At 45.7% G+C, this 21,687-nt stretch overlaps 1 protein-coding gene across 7 annotated transcripts; it reads right to left on the bottom strand.

The window, feature by feature from the left end:
• Nucleotides 1-876: 876 nt before the first annotated feature.
• Nucleotides 877-21,682, bottom strand: LOC127613261 (calmodulin-regulated spectrin-associated protein 3-like). Of its 7 annotated transcripts, none has more exons than XM_052084208.1 (19): nucleotides 20,795-21,682; nucleotides 12,773-13,050; nucleotides 12,362-12,502; nucleotides 12,077-12,166; nucleotides 11,887-11,925; nucleotides 10,186-10,233; nucleotides 9,139-9,277; nucleotides 8,833-8,972; nucleotides 7,826-7,919; nucleotides 7,586-7,637; nucleotides 7,449-7,510; nucleotides 6,429-6,459; nucleotides 3,908-6,170; nucleotides 3,510-3,625; nucleotides 3,145-3,437; nucleotides 2,988-3,075; nucleotides 2,652-2,758; nucleotides 2,430-2,548; nucleotides 877-2,276 (listed from the first exon to the last, which is right to left on the bottom strand). In XM_052084208.1, the coding sequence occupies exons 1-19, from the start codon at nucleotides 20,952-20,954 to the stop codon at nucleotides 1,938-1,940; spliced, it is 4,599 nt and encodes a 1,532-aa protein (XP_051940168.1). In that variant the 5' UTR covers nucleotides 20,955-21,682; the 3' UTR covers nucleotides 877-1,937. The 7 variants fall into 7 exon arrangements, with proteins under 7 accessions (XP_051940168.1, XP_051940162.1, XP_051940163.1 ...); XM_052084202.1 differs by having other exon boundaries at nucleotides 3,908-6,272; nucleotides 20,795-21,681; XM_052084203.1 differs by having other exon boundaries at nucleotides 3,908-6,272; nucleotides 11,887-11,922; nucleotides 20,795-21,681.
• Between the last annotated feature and the right edge of the window lie 5 nt (nucleotides 21,683-21,687).

The following is a 21,687-nucleotide window of genomic DNA, read 5'->3' as shown; positions in this document are numbered from 1 at the left end:
ATAGTAAGGCGTTTTTAGCCGAAAAAAACAACCATGTATATAGCAAGGCATTTTTGGACGAAATTTTAAGACAAAAAAAAAACAAAGATGTATAGTAAGGCATTTTTGGACGAAATTTTTAGCTGAAAAAAAACGACCATGTACAGTAAGACGTTGTTAGCCGAAAAAAACGACCACGTAGAGTACCACCTTTTTAGCCGAAAAAAACGACCATGTATAGTAAAGTGTTTTTGGATGAAATTTTTAGCCCCCCCCCAAAAAACGACCATGTATAGTAAGGCATTTTTGGACGAAAAAAAAAAACGACCATGTATGTATAGTTAGGCCTTTTTGGACGAAAAAAACGACCATGTTATAGTAAGCTGTTTTTAGCCGAAAAAAACGACAATGTATAGTAAGGTGTTTTTAGCCGAAAAAAACGACCATGTATAGCAAGGCCTTTTTGGACGAAAAAACCGACCATGTTATAGTAAGCTGTTTTTAGCCGAAAAAAACGACCACGTATAGTAAGGCGTTTTTAGCCGAAAAAAACGACCATGTATAGTAAGGCGTTTTTAGCCCCCCAAAAAACGACCATGTATATAGTAAGGCATTTTTGGACGAAATTTTAAGCCGAAAAAAACAAACATGTATAGTAAGGCGTTTTTGGATGAAATTTTTAGCCGAAAAAAACGACCATGTATTTGCGATAGATTACTTTCCTCTGGTGCATTCACGACTTCAGGAATTCACACGCACAAAAAGGTAAGTTGTTTAAGCAGGCGTGTTTTCGGTTTATGAAGAACTGTTAAAAAAATCGATATTGAAAATGACCTCACGATATTCCTTTCGCATGACCAAAAATACACTCCTAATTTAATAAATCATGTAACAGTCTTTTGATTGAAGAAGAGTTTAATCCGTCACTTCACACACGATAGTCCTTTTTGCAAAGCACCACTTTATTCACGTGCACTCCAAAGGAGCACAATGCTAAAGTCCTTTCGTGTCAACGTACAAAATCGCTCCATTTTGCAACCAGGAACATCACGTTTTCAGGGTTTTTTTTTTTTTTTGGGGGGGGGCATAAACATACATTAGTTAGATCTCTCTTTCACTCACTCACTCACTCACTCACTCACTCACTCACTCACTCACTCACTCACTCACTCACTCACTCACTCACTCACTCACTCACTCACACAGGCAACCACCATTCACCTTAGATGTATTTGATGTCCCAAACAAATACAAACATATTTTCTGGTGAAGGTGTGGACAAAATATGGTGCGTGGGCTAAATACGACACGCTCCATTTTTAAAATTGAGCCCATTGCAGAGCATTTACATTATCAAGAGTTTGGCTTACCAGGTTATCAGTCGAACTGTGGTTAAAAATAATACAAAAAAATGTATTTCTAACATTTCCTAAGCAGAAGAAGCAACTTTCCCCTGCACGTGTTCGCGACAAAAAGTCCGTCATATCACATGTTTTGGCACCAGATAAAATGTTCAGCATCTACCAACTGCTGCTTCTTGCGAAATAAGTTGAAATGAGCATCGTTCAAAAGTCAAAGCAAGAAAAAAAAGCTGATTAATGGCTCGTATCTCCCAAAACTCGGGTCAGTCATATCTCAAGACAACACTGTGTTGTATTTGCATATTTGCATAGCTAGGAAACATCGACAATATCAACATATAACCAATTTATTATTAATAGTTGTCAGGTGTTTGGGGCATCACACGTGCTCACCTGAAACCCGAACGGGCAAAAAAAATGGATGGATGGATAAAAGCTTGCCCGGGACGTCTTATATTGGCTTGGCTATCCTTTGAAATCAGGCGACTTCTTACTCTGCCGTTGAAAGAAACTATTAGCATTTGACAATCTCGCCAGGTTGAGAATTGCACTGCAAAGTCAAATCCGATATGTCAACAATATGCAAAAAGGTGGGGCTCACTTGGAAACGAGCACCTTTTTCGTGACGCTTGCCCTCCTGCTGCCTCCTCCTCCTGTTGCAGCCGCCCCCCCTCCGCTGTGCCACAGGTGTCCAGGTATGGTAAACGCGTCCACGCTCATGCCCATGGTCTTGGATGGGATGGCGCTGAACTGCTTGCGGTCTGAGCTGTACTTGTACATGGACTCCACCTGGGTCGAGCTTATCGTCTTGGGGCCCACACCGGCCAAGCGCACGAGCTCCGCAGAATCAGGGTTAGCGGTGTAGACGCCGCGGAACTGGCAGCTGGCATCTCGGAAGAGGATGAGGAAGTGGTTGGCGGGGCTCTTCTCCATCTCCTGCGGTTGGAGGGAGAGCAGGTCAAAAGGGTGCGCAGTGAAACCACCCCACCCTCTAGCCTCTTCGTGGTTCGTGGATGAATATACTGGTGTATCAAATCACATTTTCCCATTGAGATGAATTGAAATGCTATTAATTGTTTTTTTTTCTACCTCGACAATTTTGTTCTTTTGGAGCTCGTTGACCTTTCCGGCCAAGCAGCAGCGAGACAAAGCGTTATGGATGATGAACTTGTTGGACTTGAAGCTTGGTTCTTTGAAGAGCTTTGGACCTGATCGAATAAACATAAAATGAGTCGGCGTTGTTGGAAAAACTGTGTGTGTGTGTGTGTGTGTGTGTGTGTTTATGTGGAGGTATGTCACAATGCTCCAGACCTGTGTATTCCAGGGCAGGCGGGGTTCCATTTGAACCGGTCTCCCAATCTCCATTCTGTTTCGCAAATCTGCTCGGCGTCACGCATCCAGCAGGTGAATCGGGTCGGCTGTCAGGCGCAGATTACTGTAAGTGTTAGCTTTGGTTTTCCAATCGATCAGTCGGAAAAACGATCCGAACCTTAACCAAAATTAGCCTTATAGCACATGAGGTTTGTGGCCGAGTTGACTCTTGACGAGAGAAACGCTTAACGATGTGCGTGGTGGATACACGGCGCTCGAGATGCTAAGAAATGAGTGAAGTACACATGTGATGCTAATCGCAAATCGAAAGAGCACCTTTGGATTTTCTTATCGCCATCATCGTTTCCCGGCACATCTGTGGCGGCCAGGTTGAGTGACGAGTGAGATTTGGTCATCTTCGGGGCTGTCGGAAGAAAAGCGACGGTCAACAAGTTATTTGGGTACGATCGAACCGCCGACGGTATTTCTTTACGGGTGGCGTTTTTGGCGGGGCTCAGAGACAGCTTCGTTTCCTCCCTGGTGACGCTGCGAGGCCGTGCCCGCGTTCGCGCCCTCCTGATGGGTGATCGTCCCTGGTTAGGTGATTTCTGCTGCAGCATCTTGTCCAGGTCGTCCATGATCCGCAGCTGCTGCCGCCGGGCATATTCGGCTCGCGTGAAATCTCCACGTCGGGCTGGAGTGACCGGAGGAGTGGGAGAGGGGGAGGTGTTGCCAATAGGAGGTGTGTTCGCAGGAGAAGAGGCAGTCTTGTCTGACGATTCCATTCTGAAGAAAGAGGGGAAACGGTCTTAGCTTGGATTTCACTCATGACGTAGTTTTTGGAACGGCCCGCCGCACTTTTTTTCACGTTCTTGCTCCTGTCGCCTCCTCTTCAGCTCCTCGGCTCTCCGTTGCTGCCTCTCCAAGAGGAGAGCTTTCCGTTGGGCCATCTCCTCTTCGTTGTCGACATCCTCCTACAGAAACCGCGATAACACAATTCAGATCCCCCAACCTGCAGGAAACCCCAAAAAAATGACGGCGTAGACTGGACACCGATTGGCGTGTGATGTCTCCCAAGACAAGGCGGGACCAACAACATTCAGCGAAATGGACAATTGTGTATTTAATGATTCCATTTTTTTTCTCTCTGGTCCTTCGCCGGACCGTCAAAATCTTGGTTTACCTTGTGAAACTGCTCCATGGTGGGAAAAAAAAAAGAAAAACTACCGACCTTGATTTTATTCGTCACCACTCACCTTAAAAAAGAATCCTATCCCTCCTCTGGCTCCAAGCTCACTGTTTTCTTCAAGTGGGTCCGCGGGATCGGTTTTTGCTTGGCCGTCACTGGATTCCGTTTGCGTTTCCGAAGAGTTCCCAGCTTCCGTGGCTGAATCCGCCTGCGCCGCGGCACCGGAAGCGATCACGAGTCCAGGCTCCGCCGCGGATTCCAGTTGGTCACTCATGGAATCGGAAGAAAAGTCCTGCCCCTCATCCGTCGGTTCCTCACCGCCTCCCTCCTGCGGTCCTCCGAGGGAGGAGAGCGACGCCTCGATGGTACCGCGGTGCTTCTCGGCACCTGCGGCTCTGCCCCCGGCCTGTCCCGTGGCGTATGCGGCAGAAATCGAGAACGTCTCGCTCTCAAAAGAGCATTCCGAAGGCGCTCCGGAGCCGCTGCCACTCGGGACCCTCGGGAGAGGCGGCACGGGCGCCGCGGCCGCCTCGGCATCATCCTGCTCCAGCTCCAGGCTGAACTGGGTCGGCGTCTCGCTGGACGCCGTGTCTGAGGCGCTGTCGTCGGGCCGCGGCGCAGGCTGAGAAACCTCCCGGGGAGTTCGAAGTCCGCCGATGCGGAAGGACGACGTTGTCTGCACTTGACACTTGCTGGGCGACGCCCTTCGCAAGTGGGGGAGGGTGTCCACCGTGTGAGTTGGAGTCAAAACGCGACTGAGAGGGGGGAACTTGAGCTCCGAGGGTCGTGGGTGAGTTTGCGTTCTCGGTTGGCGTTTGGGACTGCGGGGGGCTGACGAGATGTGGATCTTGGTGCTGGGGGCCGGACAGGAGGAGGAGACGATTGTTTTTGGCGGAGTCGCCGCAGGGAGAGCGCGGCTCCGTCGGGACGGCGACGACACCGAGGACGTTTTGGGACCGGGTGGAATCATCCGGGCTTTGCTGCCGCTCGCGGCCGGATTCTCGGTAGGGGTTCTCGGGGGCGTCTTTGCGGGTGTGGGAGGAGGGGTTTTGGCGAGCGCCTTCGTGTTACCTTTCGGTTTGGATTTTGGGTTGACTTTTTGGGAGCTTCTTGGTCTTTGGTTGCCCAGAAGCTGCTGCTGCTGTTCCGTTAACTTGTGCATGTCCTTCTGCAGTGAGTGCAAAGCTTCACTCAGTTTCTGGACAATTTCATTGTACTCCACAAGAATGGCATCGCCCCCTTTCTCTTTCTCCGATGCCTTTTCTTTCTCTTGCCCCGCTTTGCCGTCCATGGAGAATTTGACTTGCTTCTCCAGCCGCGGAGGCTCGGAGACGGACGGCTCGGCTTTCTCCTTGCCTTTGTCCTCCTTTTTCAGCTGCTCCTCCATGAGGGTGAGGCGCTCCTCCAGAGAGAGGTTCTTCTTCTCCGCTCCCTCCCCCCAACCCTCCCCTTGTTCTCGTTTCATTTGAAGGAAAGCCGTTTTTCCGAGCCTCTGTCTGTGCTTGGCAAAGATGGCCTCGATTCGTTTCTTTTGGGCTTCGATGCTTTTGCGTTTTTCCTCCAGGCGAGCTCCCAGCTCCCGGGCCTCCGGACCCGGCTCGGGACCTCGGAGGTCAGGGCTATCCTTCTGACTGGGAGTTCCCGCTGGCGCGGAGGGAGTGCGCGGCGTTCCCGGGGTCGTTGGAGTCAGAGGAGTGGTAAAGTCTTCCCCAGAAGCGACGGGATGTCTTCTTCTGTTATCCCGCCGCTCCGCAAAGCTTGTCATGCGTGGGCTGCCGTCGTGTCCCTGATGATTTTTAGTGGGTCGCATATTACCGGGGGCGTTTCGGGGGGCGTTGTCGGACGCCTCCGACGAGTCAACGCTGCCGTCTCGCAAGACAGAGCCATCGGTTGCCCGCGATTGGCTCTCCTTCCTCCGACTCCTCCCACCGCTATTACTCGCGTCTCCACCTAGCGGCCGATAAATGACTCCCGAGTGGCAAGGGACGGAACTGCTGAGCTGAGGGGTCTCCTCCAACGGGGAGTGCAGGAAGAAACCGGCAGGGGCGCCCTCGGGACATAACCTAGGTTCCGGTCTTGTTGTCAAAACTCCCTTCGCATCTTTCTCTGCAGTCCTTCCCTTGTTTCGATCCTTACTGCCCGGGGCCGCGTGTAATGCCTCTTCGACGGCGGGCAGCTCTCCCAGCTGCGCATAGGGCCCCCAAGAAGACCGCTGCGATGGTGCCGAAGCGCTGACCAGGTGACTGAGGTCCTCCGGGGGGCTGATGGCTACGCGAGTCATCCCCGCCAGCGAAGTCGGCGCCGGGATGCTGGCGCCCGGGCTGTCCGTGCTGACAGAGCGAAAGACAGAATCTATTGGGTTGCCCATGACAACATCAACATCACTGTCCAGCCCAAATGGGATGCTGAAAGTCACTGCGGACAGAGGACGACTGCAGGAGGGCGGATGATGGAGGGGGTGGGGGAGTTGAAGATGTGAGTGCGGAGAGACCACAGAAGCCAAAGTAAGACGGTTTCGAAAATCAAGGCAAAGTATGAACACAACAACACTTCGGCTACGGAAGAAACACATCGAGCGAGTGTCGCACCTGATTTGTTTCTTTGTCCAGCTTTTGTTTTCTGCAAGGACATAATCAGAAGTTAGATGTGAACATAGAAGCAAATATGGACCTGCGCCACCTTTGCAGCGAGAAGAAAGACTTTCTGCAAGGTTCGCAAGTGTGTGGCAAGCTCATCCGTGCCAAAATGATGCAAGCATGCATTCAGGGATGCTGCGCTATGGACTCGGAACAGGAAAAGCTTCGCAAGGAGGTGCCGAGGTTAAGAATAAGAATAAGGAAATGGAAAAATTCTTACTTTACAACAGCAAACTTATGAAAGGAAGAACAAAAAGCATAGGAGCTGCTGTAAAGGCAGCCACTCTCGCGGCGCCATCTTGAAGTCTTAATAACAAAATAACACCACACAAATGCATAGGACACAGACAGTCATTCAATAACCACTTAACCACTTTTCTGCATACTCTTTGACGAAAAACGACATTGGCGCACATCTCCTGTCCCATGCGAATCCATTTCAATTCCAGGCCATTTAACAAGGATGCTTGTTCAATGACACTTTTAAAACATGCGGTAAATGTATTTGATGTGTAGAAAGTACCGGACCTATTGTAGTGTCTCTGTGTTAGATCCATGCATGTGCTTTCAAGTCAGGGCGGGACGAAGGGACGCTTGATGTCATTGAATCAGCATTTGGATATCTGAGCGTGAGCTGTGGTCAACATCAGTTGCTTCATGAGTGCTCATTGTGATTTTTTTTGTTTTTGTTTTCTGTTTTCCCAGCGTTCAATAAACGTCTGAAAAATTAACTGGCCAACTCCTTAAAAAAAAAAAAAGATTATAAACCATGCGATTTATAATCTTTTTTTTTTTTCTATTTTTCCACAATCCAGCATGGAGCTAAGTGAAAGATGGATGGACACATTCCACAAAAAAAATATCTGCAAAGCCGCTTGCGGCGAAAATGCTAAACTGCAATATGGTCAGAGAACCCAGTCGTCCAATTGCTAATTGATTCTCAGGTAGGTCCAATAGTTTGGCGTGTCTTACCCGGTGATACTGGGGAGGGGACGGTCACAAAAGGTTGTTTGAAGACGAACAAAGGAGATCCACTGGAAAGATCGGAGATGAAAAGTGTTGCTGAGTTGCTCCATCGTATTCTGGACTGAAACAATTTGGTTTCCTACCTGTTGCTGTTCCCACTGACAGGACTGGTACAAAACACGACACCCGAAATATCTGAAAGGATGAGCAAGAGGTGCCACTTATTAGAAACTGCACACAAGGCCGAGTGCTTTCCACCAAACAAGTACAGTACGGTTGTTTATTGTTTTTTTGTTTTTATGCAAAGAGGGGCCTCACTCGGTGACATTTCAAGCCAGCATCACCCCCCTGACTAAACACGTGACCAATAGCCCAAAACTCACCTGTGAGGTCAATGGCTTGTATCGGTTGTACAAAATCAGGCTTCTTGATCTCGAACCACTCCAGCAGCTCGGCGACAAAACTCAGGATGTTCAGCTGTGCCGACAAAAAAACATAACAAAATGAATTATAATTCCTCCATCTTGTTTAAAAAAAGAATCTGTAAATACAGTAGTGGCCATTTGTGACAGTTTCACCTTAGAATAACACTTTCAAAATTGTCTCGATGCAACGGCTGGCCATAAGGAGATGAGCCTCCCCCCCATCCCCTCCCTCTCTCTCCCTCACTCTCTCCCATTGTCATGGCAATCCCAAATGAGCAATTTACAGTATCGGACTGTGGACCGCTGATTGGGGGACCAATGCTGTATAATACCGTGTACTTGTTCCCCATTATTTTTTTTATTGAACGTTTCCATGACTGGCTAGAACGGGGGTGGGCAAACTTTTTGGCTCGGGGGCCGCATTGACTTTTAAAATTTGACAGAAAGGCCAGGTCAGCACGAACTATGGTACATTAAAAAAACTGCATTTGTTGACAGTCCATATCAAACATCAACAGAACAAAAGCATGAAAGTATTGTATTAATATACTTTTTTAAAATGACAACAGTGTTGTTGATGACCTATTTTAGCCTGTGCATTGCTGCAGATGGGTTGTGATCAGACCAGTAGAAGTAGAGCAATACAGTGGTCCTAGGTGGTCGAAAAGACCCCCCCCCCCCCAGTGTTCTGCAACTTCAAGTCAATACGCCACCTGGCGGTGAAATACCTGTCTTTACAAGTCCAATTGAAATGAATGCAATCATTCACATCGAACCTTAATTGTGGACCAACCTTCGGCGGGCCGGATTAAAAAGACCGAGGGGCCGGATTCGGCCCGCGGGCCATAGTTTGCCCACCACTGGGCTAGAAGACAAATCATGTCTTCCAATGTGGGAAGGTACTTGTTTTCCACCTATGAATGACGAATGCTGCCGAGTAGCGTTTATAAGGGGGTGGAGCTTACATGCAGAAGAGGCGGAGCATAAAGAAGGTCTTCCAGGCGAAGGAGGCAGCAGTTCTGCAAAGTGCGCTCGCAAAACTCTTTAATCAGCTGCAGATTGTAAAGACTGTCGGCCACTGACATGGTGTCCTTCAGACATACATCTGCCAGAAATTATATGCACAACGCCGGTTGATTATTGTTGTGCCAGGAGGTAAAGATCAATATTTAATGATGCATGTATGTGTGTTAGTGTGTGTGTGTGTGTGTGTGTGTGTGTGTGTGTGTGTGTGTGTGTGTGCGTGTGTGTGTGTGTGTGTGTGTGTGTACCCTCGAGAGCAAGCACGCCGGGGCAGTAGAAGTGCAGCACAGCGGCTACAGCGCAGCCATTAGACAAATCTTTGACCGCGGTGACCAGAGGGAAGGTGGGAGTCAGCTTGGACTGCACTTTGTCCTTCCTGTAGCGGATCTAATGGAGGAGCAGAAAGCAGAGAGCTCGCTGAAAAATGACAGTCCACATTGGGACGTTTAGGACGTCGAAGAGGTGCGGGTCCTCCTCCTTTGATTTAAAAAAAGAGAAAGAAAAAGAAATAAATCAAGTCAAGCTGTGAAGCCACGGCAAGAAAAAGCCCACAGAAAAATAAAGACGCCGTACGCTCACGGACACTTCATTAGGTACACTTGCACAGGAGCGGAATAAACATTTCTGCAAAGAAATTAACATTCAGGTTTGATGAATATTCACTGATACGCAAATACGCGGCCTGTGGTTTAAGGTTTTTCTTTAAATTCAGCGTAAATAAATAGGATTTAAGTAAGATTCTTTTCATTTTCACACTTTGTATTTGGGAATTTACTTTTATTATTTTTAAATCACATGTAACACGCGCCTCCCCAAAATCTAGACAGTCTAGCCTGGAGCTCAAGAGCACAATGTCATAACACAATCAAGGTGTATTTTGGTCAATGACACTAAACACGCATGAAGTCCTGATTGGATTTCCCTTAGATTGTGCAGGTGTACCTATTGTTGTGACCAGATAGCGTGTGGCAGGTCATCCAAAATAAACACACACCAAACACATGGTGCGGTCTCAAGCTGCATAAAACAAAGCAAAAACAGGCATCATGAAACATGAAGCAGCTGGGAAAAAAAATGTGGCTTGAAGATGAGGGCTTGTGCCCCGCATGCAGCAGAAGTGCACATACTGACGGACGGACACCAGACTCATTCCAGCAGCCTTGTTGCAGGAGCTCAAAGTTACAGCAGATGTGGTGGAGGTTAGTTTAGCCTGTGGGTGGGTGGGGGTGCGTTGCTAGCGGGGAAGGGGGAGGGGGGGGTGTGGATGACGACAAGAGCGAGCTGCTATACATTACCACTGGAGGTTTGTTCCCCGACTCCTTCAAACAAAAAGCGATAGCATGCTGGACGGGGGCGGGGGAGAGAGAGGGACACAAGCATAAAAATGACAAAGGGGCCCCTGGAAAAAAAATTAAATCATCACACTGTGACACACAAGGAACTGGGGGAGGGCAATGGGGGGAGAGGCGAGGGACAAACGAGATGGATGTGGCTTGACCTCTCTCCTCCCCAACATCTCCTTCTTTCTCATCAAACTGATGACTCAGAGGCTTGTCACAAGGTGGGGATTTTATATTGAATACAGAGCCATGATCCCGTTGCGTCACGAACATGCCTAAGTGCTGTTCTTGGCTCAGTGGCTCAAAGGTCACATCCATTTTCTACCATGAATTTGAATGGGATGAGCTCATTCAGAACAAAGCCGGTTACAACAGGGTGTGAACACTTTTGCAATCACATTATCTCAGTTGTTTGTTTACTTCATCATTCATTCATTCATCTTCCGAGCCGCTTGATCCTCACTAGGGTCGAGGGGGGTGCTGGAGCCTATCCCAGCTGTCTTCGGGCAGTAGGCGGGGGACACCCTGAATCGGTTGCCAGCCAATCGCAGGGCACACAGAGACGAACAACCATTCGCAATCACACTCACACTTAGGGACAATTTTAGAGTGTTCAATCAGCCTGCCACGCATGTTTTTGGAATGTGGGAGGAAACCGGAGCACCCGGAGAAAACCCACGCAGGCCCGGGGAGAACATGCAAACTCCACACAGGAAGGCCAGAGCTGGAATCGAACCCGGTACCTCTGCACTGTGAAGCCAACGTGCTAACCACTGGACTACCGGGCCGCCTATGTTTACTTCCCCTCTTGAAAATATTTTTACCAATTGAGGTGGACAGGTTTTCAGTCACATGACTGGTGTAAAAAGTTTCAAAATGACTTTGTACTTATCTTGGTCTCCTTATTTTTGTATCACAAAAGCCTGACACTTAAAAAGGGGTGTGGTGACTTTCTAGATGCACTGCAGTGACCAGTTGGTCAGTCCGTAAATTGTTGCAAATTTAGTTAGTTGGTTAGTTAGTTAGCTGGCTAGCCAGTTAGTTAGATTTCCAGGTAACTCTAGTTAGCTACTTTTTCAAGTAACATTCAGCAGTTAGTTAGCTAGCTAGATAGCTTGTCAGCTAGCTAGCGAGCCAGTTAGCTACCTAGCTAGTCAGGTAACTCTCATTAGTTAGTTACTTTTCAAGGAACATTCAGCAGTTAGTTTGTTAGTTAGTTAGTTAGCTAGCTAGATAGATAGCTTGTCAGCTAGCTAGCGAGCCAGTTAGCTACCTACCTAGTAACTCTCATTAGTTAGTTCCCTTTCAAGGAACATTCAGCAGCCAGTTAGTTAGTTAGTTAGTTAGTTAGTTAGTTTGTTTGTTTGTCAGTACAATTACTAAGACCATTGAGTTCCTGGAACTCAACATGCAGTTGTGGCTTGCGAGAGAGAACAAACATGAGCAGGCAACACATTGAGGGACAAATGAAGACACTCCCCATTGGTCATCTGACATGACAGGCAGATAATAAAAGAACACGCACACACATCCAAACTCACATTTATATCTTAATCCCATAATGTGGCATTTCCAGCAGGCACAGCGGCGTCAGCCTCGGCGAGTGCACGCACGCATACATAGAGAGGAGATAGACAAGAGAGAACGCACACTTACGGGGACGAGTTTCCAATACCAACGGGTGGGCGGGCCCTGCTGGAGAGCAAGGTGCCACAATACACATGAGCCCGAGGAGGAGGGATGGGGGACGGAGAGCAGAATGAGGGTGAGGATGTTACAAGGTGGACCGACGCACCTCAATGAGGGAAGTCACACTTTGTATTTGTGCGTGTGTGCGGTCAAGTACCGTTTCCTGGGAGTGCTGAGGGTCAGTGATCTGCTGCGGCGGCTTGGGTGTCTCTTCCTCCTCGGTGCTTTCTCTCAGCTTCTGGTTCAACTGTCAAGACGATGCAGTGACAATTAAAGGCCATTTCGCTGTTTGTTACCATCACTTCCAAATATGGGCATGCTGGCAACCAGGGCAACATTGTATATCTGAGCGGCCACGCGAATCTTTCGCACTGAGCGAGTAGAGTGTGAAAAGGGCTTCACACTTCATATTTGTGACTAGGGAGGAGCGTTGGCGACTCACCCTGTTGACCCAGAAGAGCAGCGCATTCTCCCAGGGAGCTCCGACGCCCATCTGCTCAGCTTCGGCCGCTATTTTCACCCTGTGCACGATCTCCCTGCTGGCCAGTGACATCATCGAGTCCATCAGGGCCAGGTGGGCTTTCTGCACCCATTGGCGACCAGAACGCAAAAAAATATGACATTGACAATTGGTTCCTCCATTATAAGTCTGAACATTATGGTCAACTTGTGCAGTATAATATATATTCTTCCTTTATAACGAGAGTAATGTTAAGTTTTGACTGACAAGCGCTAAAGTTAAAAAAAAAAGGGGGGGGGGGGGTGGAACAGTTGTCAAGATGGACTGTTTGTACAGAGCTTATTAGATTGTGTTGTGTACCAATGAAGTGTCAACTTTGGCCCAAAGTCCTACCATCTTGATGGGTGTGCATCTGAGGTCGTCCTCGGTGACGTCCACATCCTGGACCTGCGGGGCCACGCCTTTCTTCGTGAGGAAGTGCAGCAAGGCGCAGTTGTCGGAGGGCGAGTCCTGCGAGGCCGAGGCGGGGGCCCCGTGTGTCTGCGCAAGCAAGGCCTGAGCTCGGCAGTAGATCTCCGGGGAGAGGAGCAGCTTGGAGACGGCCGGTTTGAGGTGCTCTTGGTCATACTGGTCCTTATAGAGCGGCTCCCGCAACTCCACCGGCACATTTTCTGCGGACGCATGAAATCTGTCGTCACGTTGGGCAAAAGTGGACGATCATAGGACGCACAGGTGCAAATTCCCAGCTTGGTTCGTCAATCCCGACACACCTAATATCATTTCATTCAACTTACATATTCAACAAATTCTCAATGATTTGGCGTTGGAAAAAAAATAAAATAAAAACGCACCCAACTGCATGTTTACATGGTCAAGAAGCTCCATAAAAATTCAAGCTAAACTTGGTCATGCGCCAACAGACAAAGCTTGTCTCTGTAGAGATGTATCACTTCTACATACTTCTTTGGACCAATTAATGTACTATTTACCAATTTAGTCAAGGCTTCAGCCGAATAGAAGACAGGTTTTAAAAGTATGAAAATCTGAATTGGTGAATAGTGGACCACAAGTATGCATGGTATTACTACTGTACCATATGTACTCTAAAAAGTACTAAGTATGGATAACGATTCCTCCAACACTGAAATGACACCTGATGACACCGGTTGTAACGTGCGCACTGTCACTGTCAGACGAACACAGAAGTGGTGAGTTGCTAGCATTGCAGAGCGGAAAGAAGGAGCAGCAACAGTAAAGTCAACATTTCTCTCGTGTGAAGCTTTCCCACATTTGAAAGTAAAGAACAGAGCGAAACATGGTGGCAGCGCGTGTGTAGAAATTGGCGACGTGAAGAGGGGGCTGGACGAAACGCTAGCTCGTTAGCATGGAAGCTAACCGCGGACGTTAGCACGGAAGCTAACTGCGAAAAGTCGCTACGCAGCTGGAACCGACGACCAGAGACCAACCAACCAAACGCCAGCGAGCGTGAGGGAGCCGGTAAACCCACTTGCCACGTTAGAAACACCCAGCAGCAAGCCTACTGGACACGTCACAAACTAGCATACAACCGGCTAAGCAACGAGACCTGACAAAATACCACCCAAACAGAAGCAAGACACAAATCAGGAAGAGGATTCCCTGACCCTCACTCAAGTAAATTAATTACTCCAGCAACAAAAATAACTTTTTACGGCGCTCTTGCAACAACAACAGGAAAATTTCAAAGGATTTGTCAAGATGATAATAGACTCAACAAACTCACGACGTGACACTTTTACCAGGGAAGTCCAAGAAATAAAAACCATCATCAACTTTACCCAAAAAGAGGTAGACGATATTAAAAAAAATCTAATCTGTCAAACTGGCCATTGCAAAGACATGCAAACAGAATTCTACAACGTATGTGACGGCATGCTTGTATTAACAGACAAGGTGGACTACTTGGAAGGACAGTCAAGAAGAAACAACTTAGTAATTGATGGAATTGAGGAAAACCCGGGAGAAACGTGGATTGAAACAGAGGAAAAAGTTCAAAAAATCCTTAAGGAGAAACTGCTAATACAGGGGCAAATTGAGGTGGAGAGAGCTCACCGCACAGGAAGACAAGACCCTGGAAGACCTCGACCAAGGCCAGTTGTGGTGAAATTTCTAAGATACAAGGACAGATCAAGGATCCTAAAAAAAGTAAAATACTTAAAAGGCTCCAACATCTACATCAACGAAGACTTTACAGATGCCGTACGACAAAAAAGAAAAGAGCTCCTCCCAAAATTAAAAGCTGCACGTGACAGAGGGGAAACTGCCTACTTAAGACATAACAAACTTATTGTCCACCCCCGCACCAGTACTCCAACACAACAGGCTCGAGTTCAACACCATCAAGCAGCATACTGAGAATTATTCACCACCCGACAATAAAAACTCTGACCCTACTGAACCAGGAAATTCACATACCAAAAAACATGGACTTCGAATCCTTTGATGATCCTTCCAACCCTTTGATGACTTCCAATCCTACTGACCACAAGACGTTTGACCCTGAGAACAACTTGGACCCGGACAATAACTTTTTCAAGACCGACCGACCGCGAGGGAGCCAGCGACGACCGACCGTGAGGGAGCAAGTGATGACCGCAAGGAAGCCAGCGACGACTGCAGGGAAGCCAGCGACCGTGAGGAAGCCGGGAGACAACCAGCCTGCGACCACCGTGAGGGAGCCAACGACGACCACAAGGGAGCCAGAGACGACCGAGAGGAAACCAGCGACGACTGCAGGGGAGCCAGTGACCGCGAGGGAGCCGGGAGACGGCGAGCCTGAGGCAGCCGGGAGACAACCAGCAAGTGATGACCGCGAGGAAGCCAGCGACGACTGCAGGGAAGCCAGCGACCGTGAGGAAGCCGGGAGACAACCAGCCTGCGACCACCGTGAGGGAGCCAACGACGACCACAAGGGAGCCAGAGACGACCGAGAGGAAACCAGCGACGACTGCAGGGGAGCCAGTGACCGCGAGGGAGCCGGGAGACGGCGAGCCTGAGGCAGCCGGGAGACAACCAGCCAGCGCGCGTGAGAGAGCCGGGAGGCAGCCAGCCAGCGAGCGTGAGGGAGTCGGCGACGACCGCAAGGGAGCCAGTGACCACGAGGGACCCAGTGATGACGGCGAGAGAGCGAGCGACGACAGCGAGGGAACCAACGACGGCCGTGAGGGAGCCATCGACGACCGTGTGGGAGTGGGAAATTCACATCCCAAAAACATGAACTTCCAACCCTTTGAAGATATTGACTATAAGCCATTCGATCCCGAGAACAATTTGGACCCAGACAATAACTTCTTCAACAACAAACAAAGGGTAACAAACTCTGACTATTACCTGGATGAACAATTCAACACTAATATAAAATTGGAAAATGCACTTTCGGTAATACACTTAAACAGTAGAAGTCTCTATAAAAACTTCACAAAAATTAAAGAATACCTGACTAAATTCAATAAATTTAAAATAATTGCCATATCAGAAACTTGGCTTGATGAAGATAAAACAACTGAAATGGAAATAGAAGGTTATCAAATGTTTGCAACTAATAGAGAAAACAAAAAAGGAGGGGGGGTTGCAATATATGTAGACAAAGCACTTAAATGCAGTAAAATCGAGAGATTGACAAACACAATAGAAAACCTAATGGAATGTCTAACCATTGGAATACATAATAAAAAGGCATCAAATATCATCATAAGTTGCATCTATAGGACACCAGGAACATGTATTGACACATTCAATAAAAAACTAACAGATATGCTCAGTTACTACAACGATAAGAAAACACGAATAATATGTGGTGACTTTAACATTCACTTATTAAACCCAAATAGACACAAAAAAACAACTGACTTCATAAATACTATGTACAGCAACAGCTTTTTCCCAGTAATCCTGAAACCTAGCAGAATAACAGTTGACACGGCCACATTAATAGATAACATTTATAAATAAGATTGATCATAAAATGGAAAGTGGACTTCTCATTACTGACATAAGTGACCACCTGCCTGTTTTTGCAGTTTTTCATAATTATTTCGATAGAAAAGCTAAATCAACAACTCGTATAACAGAAATAAGACTAAAAACCCAACGTTCCATCAATGCCTTTAAGCAAGACCTAGAAAAACAAAACTGGACCGAGGTCTACTCAAACGAAGACCCAAATACAGCGTTTGAAGTATTTCAGTCTACCATAATCTCCTTATATGATAAACATTTTCCATTAACTAAAGTCTCCAAAAAGTATAAAGACCCAAGTAAGCCATGGATAACGAAAGGCATAGAAAACGCATGTAAAAAGAAAAACAATTTATATAAATTGTTTTTAAAATTCAGAACTGAAGAAGCAGAAAAAAAAATAAGACCTATAAAAATAAACTAGTAAATATTATAAGAACCAGTAAAAGAGATCATTATCATGCACTATTAGAGCAGAATAAAGGTAACACACAAGAAATATGGAAAATACTTAACCAAGTAATCAGAAATAGTCTTAAAAAAATGGATTATCCAGAGTATTTTATCAAATGCAAAAATACTATTTTGGAAAAAACTGCAGAAATAGCAACTGAATTTAATGAGTATTTTGTCAACATCGGCAGTAACCTAGCAAAACAAATTCCTGATCCAACAAACTTGTTTGAAATAGATAGATACGTAGAAAAAAACTCCTCCTCGATGTTCCTTACTGCTGTAAAACAAGAAGTATCAAATATTATAAAAACTTTTAAAAAATAAAAAGTCAACTGCTTTAATATTGACTGACAACAATCAAGCAGATTATAGAATATGTAGTGCGACCTTTCACGCACATATGCAATCTGTCATTCAAAGCTGGTATCTTTCCATCAAAAATGAAAATTGCTAAAGTTATTCCAATCTATAAAAGTGTAGAAAAACAACTGTTTACAAATTATAGACCAATATCACTACTACCACAATTTTCAAAAATATTAGAAAAACTATTTTCTCGCAGACTTGATAGCTTTATACAAAAGCATGCGCTGTTAAGTGAGAATCAATATGGCTTCAGGGAAAAACGGACCACCTCAATGGCAGTTATGGAGTTTGTGGAAGCAATAGCCACTAATATAGACAACAAAGAATTTACTGTTGGGGTTTTCCTAGATCTAAAAAAAGCTTTTGACACAATAGATCACAGTATATTATTGAAAAAACTAGAAAGATATGGCATTAGAGGTGTAGCTTATAAATGGATAAAAAGTTATTTAGAAAACAGATATCAGTACGTGCAACTCAACAATAAAAAAACGAATCAACTGAAAATCACTCACGGAGTTCCTCAGGGGTCAGTGCTTGGTCCAAAACTATTCATCTTATATATAAATGATATCTGCAAGGTCTGAAAACTATTTAAATGTGTCCTAGTTGCTGATAATACAACTTTCTACTGTTCTGGAGTAAATCTGAAACAGCTCCTGACAACCGTAGAAAACGAATTAAACAAATTAAAAAACTGGTTCGAAAGAAATAAATTGTCACTTAACCTGAAAAAATCGAAGTTAATTGTTTTTGGCACAAGACCAATCAAACACCAAGCTAAAATTATGGTAAACTCAATTGAAATAGAAAGAGCGTATGAAACCAAGTTTATCGGATTAGTAATAGACCACATATCGATAAAAGAAAAATAGCCAAGACCGTAGGGATCCTCTACAAAACCAAGGAAGTGCTAAATAAGAGATCTTTGTACACATTATACACTTCATTATTATTACCATATATGACCTACTGTGTGGAAATATGGGGAAATGCCTGCAAAACAAACACACTCCCTATTCTCAAACTACAAAAAAAGCAATTCGAATTATTAATAGATCAAAATATACGGAACCCACAAATCCACTATTTATCAAATTAAATTTGATGAAATTTTATGACCTGGTTGACTTTAAAATCGCCCAATTAATGTACAAAGCACACAATAACCTGCTCTGCCAAAACATTCAGAGGTTTTTCAAAATTTGAGAAAGCAACTATGAATTAAGAGGTACCAACTTATTCAAAAAACTCAAAACAAGAACAAACATCAAGCAAAGAAGTGTATCTAGCAAAGGTGTTAATCTGTGGAATAATCTCGAAACAGACCTAAAAATGAGTAAATCGCTTGCTGAGTTCAAAAACAAATTCAAAAAAATAGTACAAACAACCTACATCAATCAGAGTTAAAATGATACATTCTAAACATTAAATATAATGATAAATCAGAACTAAGTTGATGAATAGAGAAAGGTATTGAAATATCCATTATGAATACAAGAGAAAATTGACACAAGAGTGCCAGGGTGAGGATGTATATAATCCCGATACAAACCAAAAGTTGTGAAAATATCACGGTTAAGGGTAAAGTATGAGCCTTAATGGAGACTTCTTCTTACTTTTTCTTTTCTGATTGATATAAAAATGATTTAGTAGATATAAACACATAACGGGGTAGGACTAGATAAGTTTTTTTACTTCATCCTACTCCCTTGAACATAATAACTGTGTTGAATGAAGATTGATTTCTTTCTTTTTACTTTTTTATCTACCTTGTTTTCTGTCAAATTATTACTGTATATGTTTTATGTTCAATAAACAAACAAACAAACAAACAACAAAGCAAATACCAAGTCATAATAACAAGGAGGAAAAAAAAAAGTTATTCCTCAGTGAATGTTTTGTCATATCCTGTGAGATGCTAATGTTATCTTCTGCATGAACAGCTCAACGAGGTGGACGGGACCAAAGTGAGAGTCAGGTCACGCGATTCAAAGAAGACGAGGCAAGAAGGGACGACATCGAAACACTGACCCACATTCGGCTGTCCCAGTCTCCGAAGGATGCTCGCGCAGTCGGGATGACTGTTCGGGGTGGGGTGGGGGGTCTTACATTCCTCCCTCCCTGTCTGTGTAGGAACATTTATGACCGCTTAGATGCTCTACTTAATTTTCTAAACCCTACTCTCCACCAATCATCAGCAACGAGCGTGATCACCACAGCGGGTTTAGGGTTAAATCTCCTCAGAAAACGGGCACGTCGTCACGATGGAAACGACGGAGAACGAAATAAGTCATTGTGTCCCCGCGGTGCCGACAGAGGCAATGAGACTGCGGAGGAAAGGAGCCAATCACCCGCTAACCAGGTTAGCATAATGCCTCAGCTAATCTCATCGAGGCACAATCAGGACAAAGCTTCCAAAGGGCCATCTCTGGACCACCTTAAGCTTCTAAAGGGAATCCTGGAGAAAAATGTGAGCAAAAGTGAAGCACAACTTGCCTTGTCGACACACTTATGAAAAATTGACATGATTCTGTTATTTAGCGTGAAGACAAACTAATTTCAGAGATTCTGGTTGGGAGTAGTAGGACTCTTAATGTCATGGAAGTGCCGTCGAGTTGACTCGGTGAGAACTTGACTAATTTGTTTAACCCTGTGCAGTAAGTTCGAAATTGTCTACGTGATCCTCCCTCCATCGCAGGGACGGCCCGATTGAAATACTCTCTAGGCATGATTTTTACAGCATTTGTGGCGTTTCGTCTTTTTAAGGACTTTTAAAAGTATTTTTAAGAACTTTAAAATAAAAAAAAAAACATTATACATTGTGAGAGACCAAAAGATCACAACATATTGTATAAAGTGTTGGCCAACTAAAGACTATGTGGTTGATTTGGATCCACCATGTGTAAGTGTCCTAGTTTGATGTTTAGTTTGACAGTAAACTTCAACAGGGAGCGGCTTGAAACAATAGCAGTGCTGACATTGTACATTGTGACAGTGTAATGTAGCTGATAGGATTCTTCGCTTTGTTTGTATTTATTATACTACGAGGTGCACCTCAAGAGTCAAGTGTATGTGACAAACCCATTGATTAGCCAGGGACGTCGAGACCGTGGAAAAACGTCACACGCCCGACCACGACAAAGGACCAATCAAGTGAAGCATCACGAATGCAACGTTGCATTTTTTTCTCCCCTCGGTGTCTTTTGTTCCCCAACAACAATAAGGCAACAGCGAGTCACACTGACACCGATATTCTGCAGCGTGCTGACCCATTTCCATGCAGCACAGCTCACTTTTGCAGGTCTGCTGCAGCTCTTCAGTCTTTTGTTGCACTGATGATGCAGCATCCGCGCAACCCACGCTTGAGCTGGGACACCACCTCCGATATGCACGAGCGACATACATAATATATACTGTATTTTTTTTCCGAGAGGGGCTGCCACACTAAATGGAAGCTAGAAGGAGAGAACACGCACGCACACACACGCACACGGAGGCGCTAATGGCCCACCAAAGCCGGGCGGGTTATCCACGGAACGCCCCACCCATGCAGACGCATGGAGTGATGGAGCCCCTTCCCGTGGGTGATCTCACCTGCACAGCCGTAAGATTTGCACAGCAGCCAACGCACGCTGGCGCGGATCTTGGCGCGGCCGAAGTCGCAGCGGTCTAGTGGGGGGATCTCCGGTACCGAGAAGGGCTTCCTCGACGACGTCGACGTCGCCGTAGCCTCGCCGGGTCCGGAGTCCACCATCGCCGGGCTGAGGCTCACGGAGTACCGGTAGGAAGAAGAAGAGGAGGAGGAGGAGGATGTAGGGTGGAGGCGGAGGGAGGAAGAGGGAGGATCCTGGTGATGATGTCAACAGGCAGGAGAGTGAATCATAACATGGCCAATCAATTTTCTCATAACCAACACACCCCACCCACACTGTCTCCAATATATCATTTCCTAACAGAGTTCAGTAATAAATACATATAATTATTTAAGATGTATATGCCCACACACACGCACACACACACACTCAATTATAGTGAAGTGGACCCCCGCACATCAGGTCGTGCATATATTTAGATTAACATGACAATATTTCAATATCAGGGTGAAGGCTCGGAGCTCTTTGAAAAACTTTTTCTTTTACGAAACAAAAAATGAATAAGAAAATTCAACAATAACCAGCACAATTCCATTTTTGTTGGCCAACATGGTTTCATTAAAACTAAAGTATAGCCTACTACATGACAACAAATATGCAAAGGTGAAATGCATATAAAATGAAAGTCATATGTATCAGTACTAGTATATACTGTAATACGGTAACTTGGCAAGTTCGATAACTGTTCTCCATAACCATCATTTCAAATTAAAGTATCAAGAAAATATGTAGTTCGCCCCTCTCCCCCAATTTGTTAATTTGTTGTCCACATGACATTCCTTTAATACAAAAAAAGGCAACCTAAAAACAGGACCATTGTTGAATCAAGTGATC

This window comes from Hippocampus zosterae, chromosome 13, assembly GCF_025434085.1.
Source record: "Hippocampus zosterae strain Florida chromosome 13, ASM2543408v3, whole genome shotgun sequence".
Classification (NCBI taxonomy): Eukaryota; Metazoa; Chordata; class Actinopteri; order Syngnathiformes; family Syngnathidae; genus Hippocampus; species Hippocampus zosterae.
The sequence above is the reverse complement of the archived record's forward strand: the minus strand, read 5'-3'. Positions and strand labels throughout refer to the sequence as shown.